Consider the following 22,652-nt stretch of genomic DNA (forward strand, 5'->3'; position numbering starts at 1 on the left):
CTGCTTCCCAGGGAAGTGCCTATACCAGACAAATTAATTCTGGAGAAAATTATGAGCATGAAAATGGTCTCACATGCTGTGATCCCTCTGCCCATCAATCTCCTTTTGTGCAAGATATCCTTTGTGTTTTTCCATCTCAGGTGCCCTCTCCAGCAGCGACAGATTTTCTTAGTTCTTCCTCTTACAGTCAAAAGCGACCTAAGAAGTATTCCTGTAATTCCTACTTACATGCTAATGGAATGATGGCAGGTCAAGTATTTATCTATAGCATAGTTGCTTTTCATAATTTTTCCAGGGATTATATAATAATATAAAATAGTCAATTATAGGAGTTGCAGGACTGTCATGGAAGGCCTTTTTGGATAGGCAGGCATGTTGGATTCCTTCACAGTGAACTGTATATAGAATGAGTTCTATTTTAACTGTTTAGCTTTAAGTCTAATAAACCAAGAAAAATGGGCATATAAAGGCAGGGAAAATGTAAGGTCTCAAGATAAAATCTAAGATATTTACCACTGCTTCCTGGACTCTTAACAAACTTGCAACAAACTTGCCTCTGCTTTCTTCTCCAAATCTCTCTCTCTTCTTGTCCTCTTTCTTAGGTATGGGAATACTTGACCATTATCGATTTCTAACAATTTACCAAAGTGCCATGGCCTACACCTTTTCTTTGCCATAAATACCACTCCAGCAGCTACAGATACCATCCTTCAATTCTCAGGTTAAATTACTCCTTTGAGAAGTTCTCTCTGAACTTTGAAGTGGTGGTAGGGGTTCCTCCTATGACTTCCAATGGTTCCCTATTTTATCTTTATTAAAATACTTATTACATTGTATAATAACTATAATTATGCCTAATATCCACTGGAATGTAACTCCTTCTTCACAAATGCCTGGTATTACTTTAGTCACTTATAGCAGAATTCTCACTGTCACGCTCCTCTGCTCCCAGGATCAATCTAGGCGCCATGTCCAGCCTCCTTTGCAGTTAGATGTGCTCATGTGACTCAGTACCATCTAACCAAATGTGAACAGAAGTGGCAAGGGCCACTACCATGCCTGGTCCATTCGATCCTTTTAGGCAATACTCTATTTTATATCCCCATGGTGAATTTGGAAGCCAAAAGTTAAAATTGCAAAATCACTGGCAGCCTAGGTTTCTAAATAGTTGTTTGAAGTAAACTTTCATTACTTACCTAGAATCATTTTGGACTTTCACCTGAGCTGCTTCTTTCTAAATCCTTATTTTGAGGGATCTATTTATATAAATATACAGTTTTCCTATTATATATTATAAATATATACATTTTATAAATATAAATATATATATATATTTCCTAGAATCTAGAATAATACCTGTAGGTACATTAGAAATCTATAAATATGTGTTCACTTAAATAAATCAAATGAATGAGTAGTATTAATATCTTAAACAATAAATTCTATTTTTCTCATACTAATTTATAAAAATACTAATGTTGCTTTCATGCTTACCATGTACCAATGCTTTCCAAAATCAGATACATAAAATGTCTTATTTAATCCCCAAAATAATATAATGAGTTATTTACTATCATAATCTCATATACAGATTAGTAAATTGAAGCTTATACCAGCTAATTCATTTGCCCAATATATCCAAATTAGTAACTATACGAGCTAAGATTCAATTCGAATAATTTTATTCTGCATTCTATGTCTTTACTCTTAAAAGAGTTATTCCTATATTGCTGTGTAGAGGAGGAAAGCAATAAAATTTTAAATAACAGTGGAATAAAATAATATTTTATATAAATAATACTTTCTATAACTTTATATAATAATTTCTAGGAAAGTGCTAAGAGTTCTTAAGAATTTATGATGATGCACTGTACCATCTTAGTGTCATTTTCAACACCAAAAGACTCAGATGCTACCCAGAAAGTTAGTTTTAGATTTGAGGATGATATCTAAGTTTCAATGCTTCTAGTATTATTTTAAATACTTCATCGAGGCTTTGGCTTCATAAATGTTAACAGGACAGCAATTGTCTTAGAGATTTCTGGATTTCATTAACACACGAGTTTGATTAAATATAAAATGAGAGCTTACTCTTAAATCAGCAGTCAATCCTTGCACATTTAGAGGTCAACCCTCACGTTATAATTCACTCAAAATCACTTTGTTCTCTAAGTTAAGAAAATCCACTGTGATCTAATATAGTATCATCTTCATCATGTACAGAAAAAACCTTCCTCACATAATTGGATCAATATCTGTTGTAGAAAGTCTAGACCAGATTAATTGGGTTGGTGCCTGTTTGGATTTTAGTCATTTTATCAGGAGTTTCAGACTGGCTTCTGAAAATCGATGCCCCGCTGTGTCAAACTCTAGCACAAGCCTATGTCAGAGGCTTTCTCTAGTATGGCCAAGCTTGAGCCTTAGCTTTTAAGTAAGTAGTAATATGCTACATAATAGGAATTTTACTTCTATTTAATAGGCAAATAAAAAAGTCATTAGGAAAATTTATCACTGGATTCACTTAACAAAACCTGCACGATTTCCTTATTTTTAAGATAACTATAATCATACTTCATCTCTGACTCGGCTGCTCCCCCCATGTTATTGTATTGACAAGGCCATGGTCATTTGTCATGATTAATGAAGCATGCAAGAACAGATATTGTCATGAATTCAGTTCACATGTGTTTTAAGCCCTTTCTAATAGATATCCAAAGTCCTTGGGGGTGTGCGGTGTAGGGGGAAGATTCTTTTTTTCTAGATTCTTCTGTACAATATGATCTTACAGTTTTTCCTCTGCATGTAAATATAATGAAATTTGTAAGATAAATTAAAATAGAAAAGATATTACTTTAAAAACTGGAAAAATTCAGCACTATAAAATGTTTATAGTAGTGGCCTGTGAGTGACAATAATTATAGATGTATTAATGTACTTTCAAAAATGGCCTACATGCATCACCTTCCTGTTTTTATAGAAACAATCAAAATCAACTTTATTTTTAAAATATGCTGTGAATAAAATCTATATAAGTGCAAATACTTGTAGATAATGGATTCTGGAGACAGTTTTGTCCTAGATGAACTAAAGCTGCTTTTTTTCTATTAAAAAATTACAAGATACTGAGGATGTTTAGTTTGATTTATATTAAATATTAAATAGCTATATTATGAGGTAAGTCTCTCATATATTGCCAGGCACTGTTGGCTAAGTGCTGGAAAGTCACTGTTTACAAATCAGGTGCCGTCTCCAGAGAGAGGATAGCCTTGAGGTACCTTTGCCTTCTGCTCAAAAAGAAAATATAAGAAAAGTGGCAGTGAAACTTTCTAAGTTCTCAAATTTGTGCAGGTTGTTGAATATTTGGAAGGCAAAGTGCAAGCTGAATAAGAACATGAAACATTCATAGTAAGTTCAAATATTTAAGTACATAATGCACTAAATCAGATATCGTGTGTTCTCATAGCAATAAAAATTGAAGACAGAGATGTAAGGAAAATCTAATTGAGAAACTCTTATTTATTAACTTAAGTTTTCAATGTATTAGGAAACAACTGTCATGATTCCTTTCTGAGATTAACATAGTTGTGTAGTTTGAGCATCACAGGTGCTCTGGAAATAGCTTCTCATTGCCTACTAAGGAATCCCTTTTCCATCGGGGTCCCCTGTTTCTCTCTAACTGCATTCTTGCCATATATTCACCCTTGCAATATGGAGCTAGCTATAGATACCTATTTTACAACTCCATGTCTTTCCTCTGCTCTGAATTCCTTTCCCCAATTTATCTACCTGTAAAACTCACATCGACCTTCAAATCCCAGGTCAGGGTCACCTCTTGCCTTATGCAGCCTTTCCCAAGCCCTCTAGACAGTCCTCATTCACTCCTTGCTACTAATTGTACCCATGTATTCATAGCATTCAGCATTTTCAGGGTAGCCTGTTATGATTATAATTTTACTTTCCCTCAACAGATGAGCAGTTTTTCATAATAAGGATAATGATGGAGTTTGATTTGACTCTTTTTATTGAGTAAAACAACTCAGTGAAAATTTATTATAATAAATTGAGAACTTAAACCAAGGACAAGGAGGACATAAATTTCAAGGGTTTTTACTCTCATTTTAGAAGTGCCTTCCATAATGGTTGAACTAGTTTACAATCCCACCAACAGTGTAAAAGTGTTCCTATTTCTCCACATCCTCTCCAGCACCTGTTGTCTCCTGACTTTTGAATGATCGCCATTCTAACTGGTGTGAGATGGTATCTCATTGTGGTTTTGATTTGCATTTCTCTGATGGCCAGTGATGATGAGCATTTTTTCATGTGTCTGTTGGCTGTATGAATGTCTTCTTTTGAGAAATGTCTGTTCATATCCTTTGCCCACTTTTTGATGGGGTTGTTTGTTTTTTTCTGGTAAATTTGTTTGAGTTCTTTGTAGGTTCTGGATATTAGCCCTTTGTCTGATGAGTAGATTGCAAAAATGTTCTCCCATTCTGTAGGTTGCCTGTTCACTCTGATGGTAGTTTCTTTTGCTGTGCAGAAGCTCTTTAGTTTAATGAGATCCCATTTGTCAATTTTGGCTTTTGCTGCCATTGCTTTTGGTGTTTTAGACATGAAGTCTTTGCCCATGACTATGTCCTGAATGGTACTACCTAGGTTTTCCTCTAGGGTTTTTATGGTATTAGGTCTAACATTTAAGTCTCTAATCCATCTTGAATTAATATGGAAAACAGTATGGCAATTCCGCAAGGATCTAGAACTAGATGTACCATATGACCCAGCCATCCCATTACTGGGTATATACCCAAAGGATTATAAATCATGCTGCTATAAAGACACATGCACACGTATGTTTATTGCGGCACTATTCACAATAGCAAAGACTTGGAATCAACCCAAATGTCCATCAGTGACAGACTGGATTAAGAAAATCTGGCACATATACACCATGGAATACTATGCAGCCATAAAAAAGGATGAGTTTGTGTCCTTTGTAGGGACATGGATGCAGCTGGAAACCATCATTCTCAGCAAACTATCGCAAGAACAGAAAACCAAACACCGCGTGTTCTCACTCATAGGTGGGAACTGAACAATGAGATCACTTGGACTCGGGAAGGGGAACATCACACACCGGAGCCTATCATGGGGAGGGGGGACGGGGGAGGGATTGCATTGGGAGTTATACCTGATGTAAATGACGAGTTGATGGGTGCTGACGAGTTGATGGGTGCAGCACAGCAACATGGCACAAGTATACATATGTAACAAACCTGCACGTTATGCACATGTACCCTAGAACTTAAAGTATAATAATAATAATAAATTAATTAAAAAAAAAGTGCCTTCTAAGAAAATAAAAAAAAAAAAAAAAAAGCAAGTTAAGTTTATTGAATCTTTCCAGCTGGTTAAGAATGTTTAAAAGGATGAATTTTTGAAACTTTACTCATGATATTTTCTCCATATTATTGAAATAGCCCTCATCAAAATACATGAAGGCCAAGGGCATTCTTATGTTGGAAGCATTGAAGTGAAAAGAAAAAAACAAGAAATACCTCTGACTAAAAGCAAAGGTAAAGAAAAGTTGAGGACTAATGAGAAGGCAAGGATGAAGCAGAAGAAGCACTGCATCTAGGAGCAAGAAAGTGACTCCTAGTTCTTCATCTGTCACTCATTAATAACGTCCTTTTGGCTGTTACACACAGATATACACACAACCACATACATGCAATCATAAACCCACAACTACAGAATGACAAGTTTTAAGACAAACTTTTTTCCTCTTTCAACATTTTTCAAGGTGCTCAATTATTCTCCATTTAGATGTTCTGATTCTTTTAAATATATTCTACAATATATCACTGCAGGGCTTATTTAATGTGGCTTAAACTTTGTTGTTTTAAATAGTATGATTTTGATAGATGGAGTTGAAAACAGTCAATATTACTCACGGTACCTTAGTCCTGGCTCTGCTGCTGCATGGCCCTAGATACATTCCATTGACTCATTAACACATTCAAAAATATGCTATTAACAGTTACCATGTACCAGGCATCTACCCTCACTTGGTCTATTTTAAGGGAAGAAATTAGCCCATTCATAGAACAACATAGAATGTTTGCATATTACAAAGTTCCCTCTGATATAGAAATTGTCAGTTCTTAATCTGAATTTGTATGCATGTGTTTAAACATCAGGGCAAAACATTAAAAAGCTCAATGTTAAAATTATCAGTGCTTGAATTGTATGGAAGTTAGTTAAAAAAGATAATTCAAAGTTATTTATCCCAAGGCTGGGCGCAGTGACTCACGCCTATAATCCTAGCACTTTCAAGACCAGCATGGCCAACATGGTGAAACCCCTGTCTCTACTAAAAATACAAAAAAATTAGCTGAGTATGGTGGCACACTCATGTAGTCCCAGCTACTTGGGGGCCTGAGACAGGAGAATCACTTGAACTCGGGAGGCGGAGGTTGCAGTGAGCTGAGATCGCACCACCGCACTCCAGCCTGGGCTACAGAGTGAGACTCTGTCTCAAAATAAATAAATAAATAAATAAAATAAAGTTATTTATGCTACATTTTAACTTCTTTATTAATCACAAATCTTTAACAAATAATATATAGAATGAAAAATTTAAAAACATTTTTTAGGGGGGATGGTGATGGTCTATGTTTGGTTTGTAAAAGAATTAGTACTTTTTGGTCAATACAAGTCTATTTTGTTAATTTTATTTACAGTAAGTCTACAAATACTAGTAACACTAGTAACACGCTAATATAAAAATATTATTTATCTTGGAAATACTATGAATTAATGTAATTTTCATTTTGAGTAGATTTTCATTTGAATTAATCTGGAGTTTTTACATTTTAAAAGTTATATTTCCAATTTTTTAATCAATCTAACTAGTCATGATAGAGTGGATCCAAGCCTGTGGTCCACGTTTCTCAAATTTGAGAATGTGCAAATGTCAGAGAATGTGCATATGAACTCTAGTTTGAGGAATTCTGCCCTAAATTATTCAAAAAGGATATTATCATATTGCCTGGGATATGGCCCTGTATGTATTTTCTCACAGACGGTATTCACTGTGCTCCTCCATAACGAAGTCCCCACATTGGACCCCTTAGATTCTGTCTTTTCACATTAACCTGATTCCTTTCTCTGAGTTTGGTAAAAATAATTTTATATTCAAGGTAATACCTTAATCTGATTATTAGATAATTATAAAACAAGGTGCAATTAGAAAAGAACCATGGAGGGTAAGATAGGAGACAGAAGACTCCATCAATTTGCTTCTGATCTTTGAATGATTATATGATCTTGATTACATCACTTCATATCTCTAAGTCACAGTTTCCTCCTCTGTAAAAATAGTCCCCATATTCCCCACTGGGTTGCAATAACAGATGAAATAACAGATACGGAAAGTACTATAACTGTCATGAAACCAATATGGGACCCTCTAAATTTACTTATAATGTCTTGGGCTATAGCCATATGAACTCAGACTTACTTGAGACAAATTATTAAACTACTGTTTGTTTAACTTTGGGTAATCTGCATTACACATAAACCTTGGTGTTCATGCATAAATAGGGTTAATAATACCTACCTCATAGGATTATTTTAAATATTTCATAAGATATTATATGTAAACTTTTAGCCTGATGTCCAGCTCTGGTAAATGCCTAAAAAGTAGTAGCAATTTCAAAAAAATGACCAAGGTTTGCAGCATGTATTTTTATTGCTATTTTTAGGGAATTCAATTAGAGGAATAAGAACATCATGAAATTATAATGCCTTAGGAATTTAAAATACTAAAGCAGAGACCTGGTTCAAATTCCTAATTAAGTTCCTTAACTTTAACACAAGAGGAAATAGCCTCAAGAACATACTGTTAGGGTTGTTTATATAAATGAATCTAAAATGATTCTTCTCTCATGTATGTATCCTATAGATGTAGATGAAAAACACACAGAAGTGATGCCTTAGTTTGCATATCCTCTCATCAACTGATAAGCCATGATCAATCTGAGAAAACTGTTGCAACTACAGAAATGCAGGTGAAGATGATTCTTCTCTCTCATTGCAGTCTTGAGACTTTTGGTTGAGAAAATAAGTAAATAAGCAAATAAAGAACCACTAAGGAACTACAGAGCAACAGAGAGACTATTCACAGAGGAATGGGTATATTATGTATGCTGGTTGAATGTATCAATGTCATTTGGTTCAGCACCACATCCATATTTAATGTAAGTTAAAGTATGCAGGGAAGCCTCTGAGAATTGATACTGAAAATGTCTCAGAAATTACTGAAAGTTTTGCCTACAGTTCTTCCTTCAAACCTGTGCTTTCCATTTACTCTTGAGAAAAAGAAAGATGTTTTGGCTACAATATATCTTTTAGCAGATGTCTATTAAAATTTTCTCATGAACTAAGTTTGCCAGAGGAACTGAGACATTCTCCTCTGGTAAAAACTGAAATTAATATTAGACAAGTATAATTTGCCTCTTGGCCTGAATTAGCAAATTTATTATCTCCAACTCAAAGCAAACAATGGGTAAAAGGGTGAAAGATGACAATGAACTGAAGGAGACCGGGGGAGTTTGGGTGGTCTCAGTCCCAATCAGTTTCCAGCAAATCCCTCTATTTCTTGGCTTTCTTAGGCCCTTAATGCTTTACATTTTCTCCTACTCACCAAGGGCTTGGTTTCATCTTCATCTTTGAAATAGTAGAGCTGATCCCCCTTGAGCACAAACCAGCGAGTATGCCAAGTCTTGACAAAGCCTCCTTGCTTCCTCAGCCACCCACACTTGATGGCATTCTGCCGCCCTTGGCCTTGTTGGGGGTTCTCCGTGGCGTCATTGTTCTCCTCCATTATCAAGCTTATGGACTTTCCTAGTTAGCAAACAGAAAGAAAGGAAAATAATGAGGTGCTCTGTTATATTCAACTCCCTTTTAAACCACTCTTCTCCAGGAAAAAAAAAAGAAAGAAAGAAAGAAAAAGAAAGAGGGAGAGGAGAGAAGAAAGAAAAGAAAGAGAGGGAGAGGAGAGAAAGAAAAGAAAAGAGAGAGAAAGAGAGAAGGAAAGAGAGAAAGAAAGAGGGAGAGAAAGAGAGAGAGAGCAAGAGAAGTGAAGGGAAGGAAAAGGGAAGAGGAAAGGAGTGGGAAAAGGGGTGAAAAATGTTCCTCAACTCATTGGTCAAATTTCTAGACACAAACCACAGACCTGGCAACAATATGCCCAGAGGAAACATGCAGAGAGCTTGTTTTGCCGTCCTGCCTTCTTAAATGAATTCAGCAGCTGAGTGGTGCTCTTTGTCCCTAAGTAGAACTGAAAAATGAGAAAGTTCTAGAGGTAATGTGTGAAGAAAGAATTTCTAAAAATAACCTAAGAAGAACTGAAAAATGAGAAAGTTCTAGAGGTAATGTGTGAAGAAGGAATTTCTAAAAACAAACTAAAACATAACTCTCAAGATTATGGCCTCTGTGTCTGTTGGGCACAGCCTAGGGCAGGCCCCTGCAGGCTTAGGTTTACCTGGGCAAGAGCTAGCCTGACGTGTGTCCCCATTTCAAGAGACTATTTAGAAAACTTTAATGGAAAACATTTGTCTTACATAGGGGAACATATCTCAAGATGTTTCTACCCTCTGTTTCCCAGATTATTCCCTCGAAAATTTCTTTGGCTGGTCAGGGATTCGTACAGCTGAAAAACTTTAAGAGGAAACCAAAAACAAAACAAAACAAAACAAAACAAAAAAAACGAAGTACCTGCTTTTGCCAGTTTTTCCTATAGTTTTTTCCTTTCCCCTACAGCCATTCTGAAGCTTCAGGAGGGTGTGGTGTCTTCCAGTATGTGACATGATGAGGAATATTTTAAGATTATGTGTGAAGTAGTATAAGGCCATACTACCTACACATAAGCAAGAAAATGAGTTCTTCATTGGAAAAATATTAACCAACAGCTGAGATGCTAAAACTGCCCCAGTAAAAACAGAGAAGGTGGACATTCTAGGGGAGCCAGGCACAAGTGGTTAAAAGAGATTTTCCTGTCCTGAAAGCTTCTTCCAAATTCTTGCTAATGTTTATTTCTAAACATTTATTCAGGAATTGGGAAGCCCTCTCTATCTCTTGTGTCTCTGATGAGGTTATAAATATAATGATTATCTGATAAAGCATAAATTATTCCTGTCCAGGCATATAAACAAAGTCCCTGTTTTATCATTTCTGATTGATTCTGGAAGACAAGCTGTCTTTCTGTCTGATCTTTATATTCACCGCTAATTTTTTAATCAATTTGCATGTATACAATTCTACTTATAAATTCCATGAAGTTTCTATTGTCAGTCCTTGGTCATTTATGTTTCTTCCTTGAAGTCTCAGGGTCAATTCTTCCATTATTGTGATTCAAGTTCTCTCAATTTAGTCCTGCCATTCCTGTTGCAGGGATGAAGCAGAACCTTCGTTCTAATTACCTATTTTAATAACTTCAACCATCTTTGCAGAAGATTTGCCTCTTTCATTGGCATATATTTCAATCTATCGCTATGCTTACCTTAATCTTCACCTCTTAAACTACTTTTAAACTTCAAGGAAGTCACTTGACTATTATCTGTCTCATTCAATATGCACTTTTTTCCTTTCTTAAAAAAAAGGCCCCTGTCTCTACAATACATCTGGACACCTCCTTTGCCCTATGGGGCATTCCATGACCATAACCACTTATTGGAGAAAACATTCTCCCCTCAGGTGTGTGCCCATGTGTGTGCAGACTGGACCATACCTGATGCTTCCAATTGGCTATGCCCGCAGGGCAGGAACTTTCATCTCCTTTCCTTCACAGTATCTGACCTACTATGACGAGCCAAGAACTCCATTCTAAATGAACAATTAATGCTGTAATTTAGATAGTAAGTATGCTTAGTTAGACCACCCTAAATAATCTTTTTCATCTCCTGGTATTTAAACTTTAAATCTACACAACTTGCTGTTTCATCACTGCCTACTTATTCTTTGACCAAACACCTTAACTTATAAAGTTAAATGGGACCTTAAAACAAACATTCCAACACACACACACACACGCACCCCACAAACATGCACACACAAATCTAGAATTCATTGCACAACAAATTATTTAGGGCCCTTATGTATTTTTTTCTTTCCTCTCAAATTCATGCTTTCTATTAAGTTTGAAAAATTCCCTCTAACATGCTTCAAGGTTATTAGCAACCTACCATTGATAATATAAAAAATACAAGTAGATAATTTCCCTTTTGTGTACATTAATGCCTTAGTGAGAAATGTGTGTACACTAGAACATGGTTTCTGATTCCTTTTGCATATATTGTTTATAAGTCTGACTGAAGTCAATGACTATATTGCCCACTGAACTGACTAAAATGCCTATACTTTTATGATTTCAGAATGCATCAGAAAGTGCTTTACTAATGCTAACTGAAGACTAATTATAACAATTCATTAAAACAGAAATGAAAACAGACTTATACTCCTAAGGGAAAAAAATGCCACAACTATTGTTGGATGAGGAAAATTAAGTTTTACTAAAATAACCACAATTTTTACAGAGGTCTTAATATTTCTGGAAAAATAAAATGATTAAAATTCTACACTTCATCTTTAAAATGAGGATGCTGGACTGGATTATTTCCAACTATGGTCTCTTCTAGCACTCTGAAATCTATCATCTCTGTAATTCCATAAGTGTAGGGACATCAGATATCCTTACTACTCAGTAGAATGTCTGGCATGCAGTGAAGCTCAATCAATGTTTGATGAAGTAATCAATTTTGCAATAGGTTTCATGCTAAGTGTCTGAAAGTGAACACGATCTCCCTCTGAAATGTGATCTTCCCCCAAACCTGACCTTAGTAAATGACACCATGGTACACCCAGTTTCAAAGATAAGTATATAGAAAACTAATCATTTGACTCCTGACTCTTCCTCACCCCGGATATCAAATCAATCAGTAAATTCAGAATGCCTCTAAAAATAGTTCAAATCCTTCCTTTTGGCTTCATCTCTATTGCCACCTTATGGCGCAGTCCACTATTATCTTTTGAGGAGATGATTCTAATAGCCTTCCGAGGAGTCTCACTGCTTCCATTTTTAGCCATAAACGCAAACACACAGGTACATGCTCACACATATTTCATTCTCCAAAACGCAGCCAAAGTGAGCTTTTAAAAATTCAAATCAGATAAGGACTCTCAACATTTGAAAATGCTGTTGGCTTCCCACTGTACTTATTTCAAAATCCAGAGTCTTACCATGGCCAATAAGGCTCTGAATCATCTGGCACCTGTTTACCTCTCTAACCTAATTTCATGCCACCTTCTCCCCATCCCTCCCCATACCAGACACATACATACTTAACCACTCTTATCTCCTTTCAGTTCTGGAAACACCCAAGCTTCTTTATGCCTTGCTGCTTTCTGCCTACAAAACTGCCTTGAGCTGTTTTCATGCTCAACTCCTTTTTATCTAAGTTTTGGCTTAAAATCTGTCTCTTCCAAAAAACCTTCACTAATCACCCTGTGAATTAGGTCACCTCTTTTTATTCTCTGTCACTGAACTGTGTCCTTTGTCTCCCTGATACTTCTCTAAATTGCTATTTATTTAGTTCTTTATTGTCTATTGCCCCGCCAGGAGACCATATGCTTCATGAAGTCAAGGACATGGCTTTCCTTACTAAGCATACCCAATGCCTTTAATAGTGCTTACTTGGTACTCAATAAATCTGTTGAATCTACAGATGGAGCTCTGCAATAATCACAACAGAATCTCTACAAAGAATATTCTAGAAGGTTCTTTTTCATTGCATTTAATGCCTTAAAGAAAACTGTGTACGTTAAGAACTTGACTTTTTCCTTTTACATAGGAGACTTCAATTAGCATGAAAATTCTTCTTAAACACAATGTCAAAATCATTACACTTGAAAGAACCTGAAACTGTCCTTATGAAAAAAACATTCAGAATTTATACCTTTTAGTTTTGGCAAGAAATACGCATAACCAATTGTGGTTTAACACTAAGTACAGTTTATTCACTCAAATTCTCAGAGAATGATTTCACTGAATCTCTGCTGGGAAAATACTTTCACTGAAGTCAGGCCATGGTAGCTGGGTGGTATGTGAGATTACAAAATAGAACTATCGCCTTGGTTAGAAAACCAACATAATGATGAACAAAGTACTCATCTAAATAAACAGTTATTCCAAGCTAAAACAAAAACAGAACTGAGAAATTAACCTGTGTCTGTATCAATCTTAAGATAAAAACCTTAATGATGGCTACTGTACCATGCCATAGCTAGACAGTTCTCAGCATTTGATGGGCTTGTAGCTTTTGAATTGTTTTCCAGAGGAGGAAACTGGTTTCTACATCTGTTTGTATGGTTTTCTTTTGCAACCAGATGGGCCAAGAACACAACAGTATAACATGGTGCAATCAGAGATGAAACTCATGCTCCTAACAAACTCTTCTAAGAATCAAACAGTACACACATAGATATGTAGCTGTGTGACTTCAACAAAGAATATATAAGCATGCATATAAACAAGGATGTAAGTAAAGAGGATGCCATATATCACAGAGTTGCAATGTATTTGATTACAATACCTTACTATACATGTTCAGCAAACATGAGAGAAGGAGCTAGTAGGAGAGAGCTAGAGAAAAGGAAAAAGGGAGAGAGAGCAACTTAAAAAACACAGGCAATTCCACCACAATGCATCCAGTCAATGAATGCATGCTCCCATGGTGAGGGTGAAGGGCAACAAATACATCTCCATGCTTTCAATCAATATCAGTTTCCTTGGCATCTGGTGGGGTATTTCACTGTATAAATGTGTTCTCAGAATTTGAGTGCACATGATTTCATACCTCATGTCCCCTCAATCAGTCAAAGACACAGTGATCTGTCCTATTGCTGAGGGAAGAAAACAAAACAAAACTGGCAATGTTGGTAAAATATTACAACCTATGAGAGATTTGTGGGACTTTAAGAAGAAATTTTGATCACTCTCAATTGTCACCATTTGCACTGACTTTAGAACATAAATCATTTTTAAGATGTGATTCCACGGTATGCAGTATATAACTACAGAGAACCAATATTTACCTAAATTCTACTTTTTCTTATTTTAAACAAAATAGTTTATTTTATAGGTATTGCCAATAGGCTGGTTTGTCAAGTGGCAGGACATTGTATTGAGCTATATGTCTACATACTAGACACACCCTTTCTATGCATAACTGTTCACACTACAAAAACTTACAAAAGGAATTAGATGGTATGTGCATGTGTTTACAGGCATACATGAAAGTGCACATATGTGTATGGGTGTGTGTATGTATGGGTGTATGGTGGGTGTGGGTATATATATATACTATGTATGTTCTGTCTAGAACAGGAGTCCCCAACCCCCTGGGCTGCAGACCAGTACCAGTCCATGGCCGGTAAGGAATTGGGCCACACAGGAGGTGAGCTGTAGGCAAGCGAGCATTACTGCCTGAGCCTCATCTCCTGTCAGATCAGCAGTGGCATTAGATTCTCATAGGAGCTCAAACCCTATTGTGAGCTGCCCAGCAGGGGATCTAGGTTGTGCACTCCTTATGAGAATCTAACTAATGTCTAATGATCTGAAGTGGAACAGTTTCATCCCCAAACCATCTCCCCTTCGCCCCATTAAACTGGTCCCTGGTGTTAAAAAGGTTGTAGACCACTGCTCTAGAGAACAAAATCTTTAAAGACAAAATATTTATTGATACTCTTTTCTCATTTTTTAAATACTCAGTGCCATGGCTCTGGAAGCCATGTAAGCATATGCCTGCAGATCTGACATTCTTTGATGAAGCAAAGTACATAAAAGAGTGTTGCCATCCAGTGTTCAATAAAAAACCTGATTGTGCTATTATTAAAGTCAACCAGTGAAGTGATAGATTTATTTTTATTATTTCTCAGAACATTTCCTCAATAACTGTAGCTGTGTACCTGATTTAGAAGCTGGAACTCTTTTAGTATCCTAAATATTTAAATAATTTCAGGATAAAATGATGTAGCAAGCATATTTTTCATGTAAGTCAGTCACCCCTTACTTGATTTAACGTGTTCAGCTCTCTACTTTGGCTCAGCTGTGAATGTTGAATGTGAAAGTTGAATCCTACCAAATCTCTCCTTTGTCCATTTTCCAATTCCATTTAGATTTTCCCCGGATGCAATAAATGCCATCTCTCCTAACCCTCACTACCTATAGCAGAAGTTAGTGCCCCACAGAGAATCCTCTTTCTTGTTGTTATGGACTGAATGTTTTGTGCCCTCCTAATTCGTATGTCGAAGTCCCAACACTCAGTGTGATGGTATTTGGATATAGGGCCCTTGGGAGGTGATTAGGATTTGATGAGGTCATGAGGATGGGGTGCTGATCCAATAGGATTAGTGCCCTTATAAGAAGAGACACCAGAGAATTTGTGGTCTCTTTTTCTGCACCCACACAAAGAAGAGCTCATGTGAGCACACAGCAGTATGGTGGTCACCTACAAGCCAAGAAAAGAGGCTTCAGAACAAAACCCACCTTACAAGCACCTTGATCTTAGACTTCCCTGCCTCCAGAACTGTTAGAAATAAACTTCTCTTGTTTAAGCCACTCAGTCTGTGGTATCTTGCTATGGAAGCCTGAGAAGAATAAGATACCTGCCATTGTACCCACTCCACCACAGGGTCTGCACGTTGGCTGGTCACCAGAAACCTTAGCCAATGACTAACTAGAAAGGGAGTAACAAAGGCAGTCTTCTTGCCTCATAGGGAACTAACTTTGTGTTTCAGTCTGTGCTCCAGAGCTTCTGCATGAGATTAGGTCAAAGCCAGTTTATACTGAACTTGATTCCCCTGCCCCATCCTGCTTCCCTCACTTCCCTTCTCCTGAGAGCACTCCATAATAAATTACTTCAGCAGTAATTCTCACCTCGAGCTCTGCTGTAGGAAATCTGGCCTTAGACTCTTCCAAGCTGCAGATGCTTCAACTTTTGTCACCCTCACTTCTCTTCCTATCTTCACCCATGGTAACAATAGTAGTTCAACATTGAACTTAGCGTCTTTCTTTCTTGCCAAATGTGGCAAAGCCTATTGTTGCCTTCAATTTCTGCCCACTTTCCTTGTCTCATCATGCCATTCCTGATACTCTGCATCTCAGGTCTGGGGAAGCCAAGAACACAATGAGGATGAATTTGTCAGTAACACCTCCTAGTTTATGGATGGTTGGCTGAAAGTAAGAGTGTGGTACAAGGATACTATTAGGGAGTACAAGTATAAAAGGGAGGAATGCAAGTGGAAGATGGAAGCACAGGCGGTGGTAGAGAGAAGGGGCAAGAGTCAAGGACGAACATTTTCATTTCCATCACAAAAGTTTAAATCTCCATGTTCTACCCTGTGTCAGACATAAAATTATATAGCTATGTGGCTCAACCTTGAATAAAATCTTGTTCATACACAGAGACAGACACACGCACACACACACACGCACACAAATTCACATAAAACTAAGTGTACTGAGAACGAGCAATACTTTTAGAACTCATGGATTGCCTACTGTGTACAAGACACTGTGCAAATCCAGACCCATCATATCACTTTCCTTGATTACTATCATAGCCTTCTATTTAATCTAAACACTGATTTCATTCCTAGCACACTGATATGATGGATTCTTTCCATAGCATTACCATTTTCTTTAGAAAGCGAATCAAGTCATGTTACCACCATTCTAAAACTATCTAATAATTAAACATTTCCACTCAGAGTTAAATCCAAATTATTTGTCACAACCTATACAGCCCCAAACAATCCCTGCCTACCTTTCCTTGAATGTTTCCCTCACATCTTTGAATGGCTAATTTATCACCATTCAATTCTCAGTTCAAACGTTGCCTTATTATAGATGCCCCCCTCGGGCTCCCTTACTAGAAGCATCCCTCATCCCTCGCCATATTCTATCATATTTCCTTATTTTATTTTTTCCACAGCACACAAGAATTCCTTTTGTATTCGGTTTTCCTTGTCATTTCTCTGTCTCCCCTTTGGCACAAGAGCACCTTGAGGATGGAGGCCTTTTAACCAGTGTATTGAGCAGAGGTAGCAGAGAGTGGCCATTAAATACACAGTTCTGTGTCAAATGCATGAACACCTCCTAAGGCAAAAAACTACCAAAAAGCATAAAACTACAAAATGGTTTAAAAATATACCAGATAGCTAAAGATTCATACAAGAGCAAGGATACAGAGAAGGACATATAGAAGGTTTTGCAAACATATGCATTTACCAAAAAGTACATAACGGAAAAATATTTAAATAATTAGATCTTAGTGACTTACAGTAAGGGGGAAAAAAGTAACTGCTAACTAAAGAAAACAGATGAGTTTTCTCAGTTCAGTTTCTGTCCCCTCACTCTCCACCATACCATCTTTTTCTTGAAGAATAAATCAAAATGTGGTGCCTACAAGGGAATCAGTCGTCCAGGTCCAAAATAACAAAGGATGTTATAGAGATTGTTTTAGCACTGATATAAATTCCAGGAACCTAAATACGTTTATGGGAAGCAATTGAATTTCTTAAAGTAGCTGGAAGGGCTTAGCACTTTCACATGTGGTTTTCCCACTGCCTGGACATCATGGTTAACTTCTATTTATCCTTCAGGTATTCCACAAAGGCTTCCCTGGTGCCACCCCCACTCCACTCTGAAAGTTCCCCTTGCATGATACCATCCTGGACATGACCCTTATCACATATAGACCATGTTTTTATTACTTCTCAGTGTTCTACACCACAACAGACTCCCTGGAACCCACCAGATGAACCAGAATATAGTGAATGCTCAAATAATTGTTAAATAAATGGCAAACTGATGAATAAATGAATGAATGCTTCAATCCATCTTTGTGTTTCAGTCAGTCTTCAGGGTTTATATTAATATTGACACCAAAACCCTCAAAAATTCCTAGTACTGTACAAAAAAATCATAAAACATTTGCCATTACTAGACACAAATGCAAGGACATCATGCCAAATTCTGTCATTTAAACCTAACCCAAATTTAGTGGCTTAAAGCTAAACTGAACACCAAAAACAATTGAGTCAAGTGGATTGCCATTTGTCTCACTGGATGCTAGTCTTAATCATGATTTGAGTTAAAAACAAAGAAACATTTCTTCTTGAAAATGAAAAGTATAAGCATGAAAAGAACAATGGGAATTAAATGAAGCAAAACAGCCACGAATACAAAGTCAAAAATAGTCACCAGAAGGGCATACCTGGGGGAACGTATGCAGTTATTTTCCTGAAGAAACACTACAAAATCCTGTTGTTTGATTAAATTGTTCAGACGTCAAGAGAATAGACAATAGCAAAAAATGATGTGTATGTTGGGATTGATCAGGAACATCAATCTACATGTTATATTTTAAGCTTCAATGTTTCCATATTAATTTGCTAAGAAATCAAAATGACTTACTGAAATGAACCATAAAAAAGGAACTTTCTCCTAAGAATTTAGTTTTTGTGGTCTATTGAATGCCTCATACATTGTAGAGAGAATCTTTTCCCTCTTAAGATGGTTTTAATTCAACTAGAGAAAAAATCAGATATATATTAATTTTAATATATGTATAATACTTTAATATATACTTAGAACTGCCCTTCACCACCACAGTGATATCTGAAGGACAAATAAAAAAGACAACCATTGGAATTCCCCATGGTGATAACCTGAGTAAAAACAGAAATCAAATCAAAAGATATACTTTACTATTGATGGGGATTAAGAAAGAACTGCTGCTTGTCAAGCCCAAGGCAGACATTATTAATTAATCATCTATATTCACCCCCAGATGCCATCTCAATCCAGCGCTCTAGGAAGTCACAACCAATTAATCATATATACGGAAAGGTAAGAAAGACTCTTTGTTAATTCAATTCTGTAAACAAACTAAGAACTGAAGATATCCCTCAAATATCAAATAGAAACTCCGGTGCTCCTCCAAAAGCAATGACATTTGAAACAGGAAACGATGAGAAATTCAACTTATTTTAATGGAAAGCTTGAAGATGGCAACTATCATTTCATCATATGGCCACAGAGAAACAAAGAAAACAAGCCTGAAGCAGGAAAGATGAAAAGGAGTTGGATGTCTCTTATTTTATATTTATTAATTGAATCTGTGATTAGATCCTTCAAAATAGGATCAGAAACATGACGTTATAAACATCTCAATTTTTAAGCTTTTGTGTGTACTCTACTCCCTCACCCATAGTTTATTAATATTATTTTGTTTTGAAAAACTGTCACAAAGAAAAAAAAATTGGGGAGGCCCAGAAGGGTTGTGAAGATGTTGGTCAAAATATACAAAATGACAATTAGACAGGAGGAAATGTTCAAAAGGTCTATTGTATAACATGACTATAACAATGTATTGTTTTCTTGAAAATTGCTAAGAGTAGATCTCAAATGTTCTCATCACAAAAAATAAGGATGTGAGGTAATGTTTATGTCAATTTGTTCAATTTAGCCATTCCAGAATGTATGTGTATTTCCAAACATGATGTTGTACATGACCAATGTATATAATGTTTATTTGTCAATTAAAATTAACTCATTCATTAATTTTTAAAAGAGGTTTTCCACACCTAAATCTGAAAAGTAATGGGATTATAGCACCTAAGGTATGGGAGAGCAACAGCAGTCATGAAGGAGAGCTTTATGCACATAGCAGAGAGAACTGGGAGAGGAAAGCTATAGCCCGTGTGATACTGAGAAAGTCAGCTGGGTCCTTTCCTCATTATGGGGAAATAACCTCTGTGCCTATAATTTATAGACCCCTCCAGCACTTTCCCTGATGCCCATAATTTTTAAGCTAAGATGAAAGCTTTCCTGAAACACTACTTTTAATATCAGGTTCCTTTAGTGAGTCTGACCTAGGAGAATCAAATGTTGTCGATTGCATTATCATTTCAAGCCCCTCAGTGGGGCCAGCTTTTTATTCAACTACACTTCAAAGAAAATACTTTACAAGTGGGTAACTTTGATGGAGATAGTCATTTGTCTTCAATGAACTCTCCAATTTTCTCCTTCAAATGAAAGCCCCAAGGTACTTAATGATTTCCAATAAAGACCACTCATTTTTGTCAATTAATCCTGTGGGTGGAACATCATCAGGCTTGCTCTAAAGCACAGCAAAATGACTAGGCTTTCTAAGTATATAAATCTTGTCCTAATCACTAAGCCACAGTTGCTCTCCCAGTGGTTTATTATATGGAGGTATGGACAATATGACTTTTTTTTTAATTAGAATCTGAGGAAGGTAGGGAAAAATTTTTGTCAAGTGAAAATAATAGCATCATTCACATTATGGTAGACTTTGATGTGTTAAACTGTGATCTTTGATGAAGTACTGCTATTCACATATAATTTGAACATATTTTAGCACTTCAAAATATCTGATTATTTCACACTTTAGTTTTAGATATGTTAAATAGAAATCTAACTTTACTGTACCTGAATACATTTAACCAGCAGTTTAGAGAAAGAAAAATAAATCTTCTACATAAAAAAAAAATTTAAATTAAGAAGTTTGGTGGCACATATGTTATTTGAAGTATCCAAAAGCCTGTCTCTGAGGACTCCCTTCTTCCTCATGTTATGTTGTTCTCGTTGGTGCCACCATCCCTTTGCTAAAGAGATGGGCTTGAACTTAGTTACTCATAGAACCTGAGCTCCCTAGCAACAGTGACTGGCCCAGGAAATGGACATGTGACTCAGACAGTGCCAAATAGAGTCTTCCCTTAGGATAGGGAAGACACTGAAAGGATGAGCATCTGAGGTTGGCGGCATTCATCTTCCCTTTTAGCAAAGCCATTTGTAAAATGAAGCTATGCAGAGACGAGCTGATGTGAGAAAGGAATGGAGAGAGAACCCAAATAAATTTGTAACCTGAGGAAAGGGAATGATTTGCTTAGAAAGAACAAAGAAAGTAATAACATAAAAAATTATAATGCAGACTTCATTAAAGATAAAAAATGTGTGCTCAACAAAAGACGTCACTAAGAAAATGTAGTCTTCTGCAACCAGAGGAATTGGGAGATCCACAGGGAAAATGCCAGGATACCTGGCAGCTAGGAAATGATTACAGAAATATTGCTACATGGAGGCCAAGATGGCTGACTAGCAGCAGCCAGTGTGCACTGCTCTCACGGAGAGAATAAAGAGTGATGGGTGGACACTAGCTCTTCAACCGCAACATCCCAGGTGAACACATTGGGATTCATCAGGGAAACAGTATGACTCACAGAAAACAGAGAAGAGTAAGACAGGAAAACTGCCCACCTGGAGTGGCACAGAGCCAGGGGAGTCACCACACTGGGGAAACAGTAAGTGAGAGTCCTCAGGGACCCACACTTCTGCCACTTCTGCTCAGGAGATCCCAGCAAACTCCCCTGCTGGGGTATCCAGACCAACACAGAGAGCTACATGGGAGTCTGGGCACAGCCCCATTCAGGTGCACATGGAGTCCTGGGAGCCTTGGATCCTCGGGCACCCTGGCACCAGTGGCTGCAGTTTCAGCAATGGGGAAGGCCAGTCTCCCTCACCTGCCTGCAGGAAAGGAACCAAATCCACAGAGCTGAGCAGTGATGGACTGCAAGCCTTGCTTCCACTGCATCTTGCAAGAGAAGGCCCATTGGCCTAGGGTGCTGGTGAGGCCACTCCAGCCCCACCTGAGTTCTTGGGCAGGGAGCAGCTCTGCACTTCCCTGGGACAGAGCTCCCAGAGGGAGAGGTAGCCTGCCGTTTTTGCTTCTCTACAATCCACCCTCCTGTTGTTCTCAGGCTCCAGAGGGTGTGCAGTGATTGGGGACTCTCCCAGACCTCCAGCAGAGCACCTTATGGAAAAGGAAGAAGACTGTGTTCCATGTAGGTCTCCACCTCTGCTACTCCTCACCGGGCAGGGCCTCCAAATCTGGGACTTCAGTGACCCCCGTCTGGGCTCTCAGAATGGTAGCAGCTCTGCACTTTCCTGGGGATAGGTCTCCTAGAGGGAGGCAGGGCACCATTTTTTCTGTCCTGCAGCCCTTGCTCATATTGCCCTCAGGCTCAGGAGGGAGTGTAGTGGTTGGGGACCTATGTAGATGCCCAGCACAGTGCAGCCACCTTACAGAAAAGCAGCCAGACTGTTTTCCACATGGGTCCCCACCTACCCTACCCTTCTAACTCGGCAGTGCCTGTTGACCTGGGCCCCCAATACGATTAACCTGCCCCCACCTGAACACTTTAGTCAGTGGTGGCTCTGCATTTCTCTGAGGAGGAAATCCTAGAGACAACCCACAGCATGTATGACATTGCATTGCAGTGATACTGTCCTGATTCTCCTTGGCCTGGGGAAGGAACAAAGGGCCTGGTTGCTATGCTGAAACCTCCAGCAAGCTGCAGCCTTCATATGAAGAGGAGCCCAGTCTCTCCAGCGAGTTCCCACACCCCACTCTTCACCAGACAGGGTCCTTGGCTCAAGACCACTGAACAGTTCCTCCACCCCCAACTGAGCATTCCCATTGCTAATGGCTCTGTGCTTCCCTGGGGAGGTG

The 22,652-nt window shown here is 37.6% G+C and overlaps 1 protein-coding gene across 4 annotated transcripts in view; it reads right to left on the minus strand.

Moving 5' to 3' along the window:
• ARHGAP24 (Rho GTPase activating protein 24) overlaps nucleotides 1-22,652 on the minus strand; it is a 532,908-nt gene that overhangs the window by 428,082 nt on the left and 82,174 nt on the right. For 2 of the 4 annotated variants that reach the window (XM_050790447.1, XM_050790445.1), the window contains exon 2: nucleotides 8,702-8,901. In XM_050790447.1, coding sequence (XP_050646404.1) covers nucleotides 8,702-8,881 — 180 coding nt within the window. In that variant the 5' untranslated portion in view covers nucleotides 8,882-8,901. Of the gene's footprint in view, nucleotides 1-8,701; nucleotides 8,902-9,232; nucleotides 9,424-22,652 lie in introns of those variants that run through there. The other 2 variants (XM_050790446.1, XM_050790451.1) reach the window with 2 other exon arrangements.

Source organism: Macaca thibetana, chromosome 5 (genome assembly GCF_024542745.1).
Source record: "Macaca thibetana thibetana isolate TM-01 chromosome 5, ASM2454274v1, whole genome shotgun sequence".
In the NCBI taxonomy this organism is placed as follows: Eukaryota; Metazoa; Chordata; class Mammalia; order Primates; family Cercopithecidae; genus Macaca; species Macaca thibetana.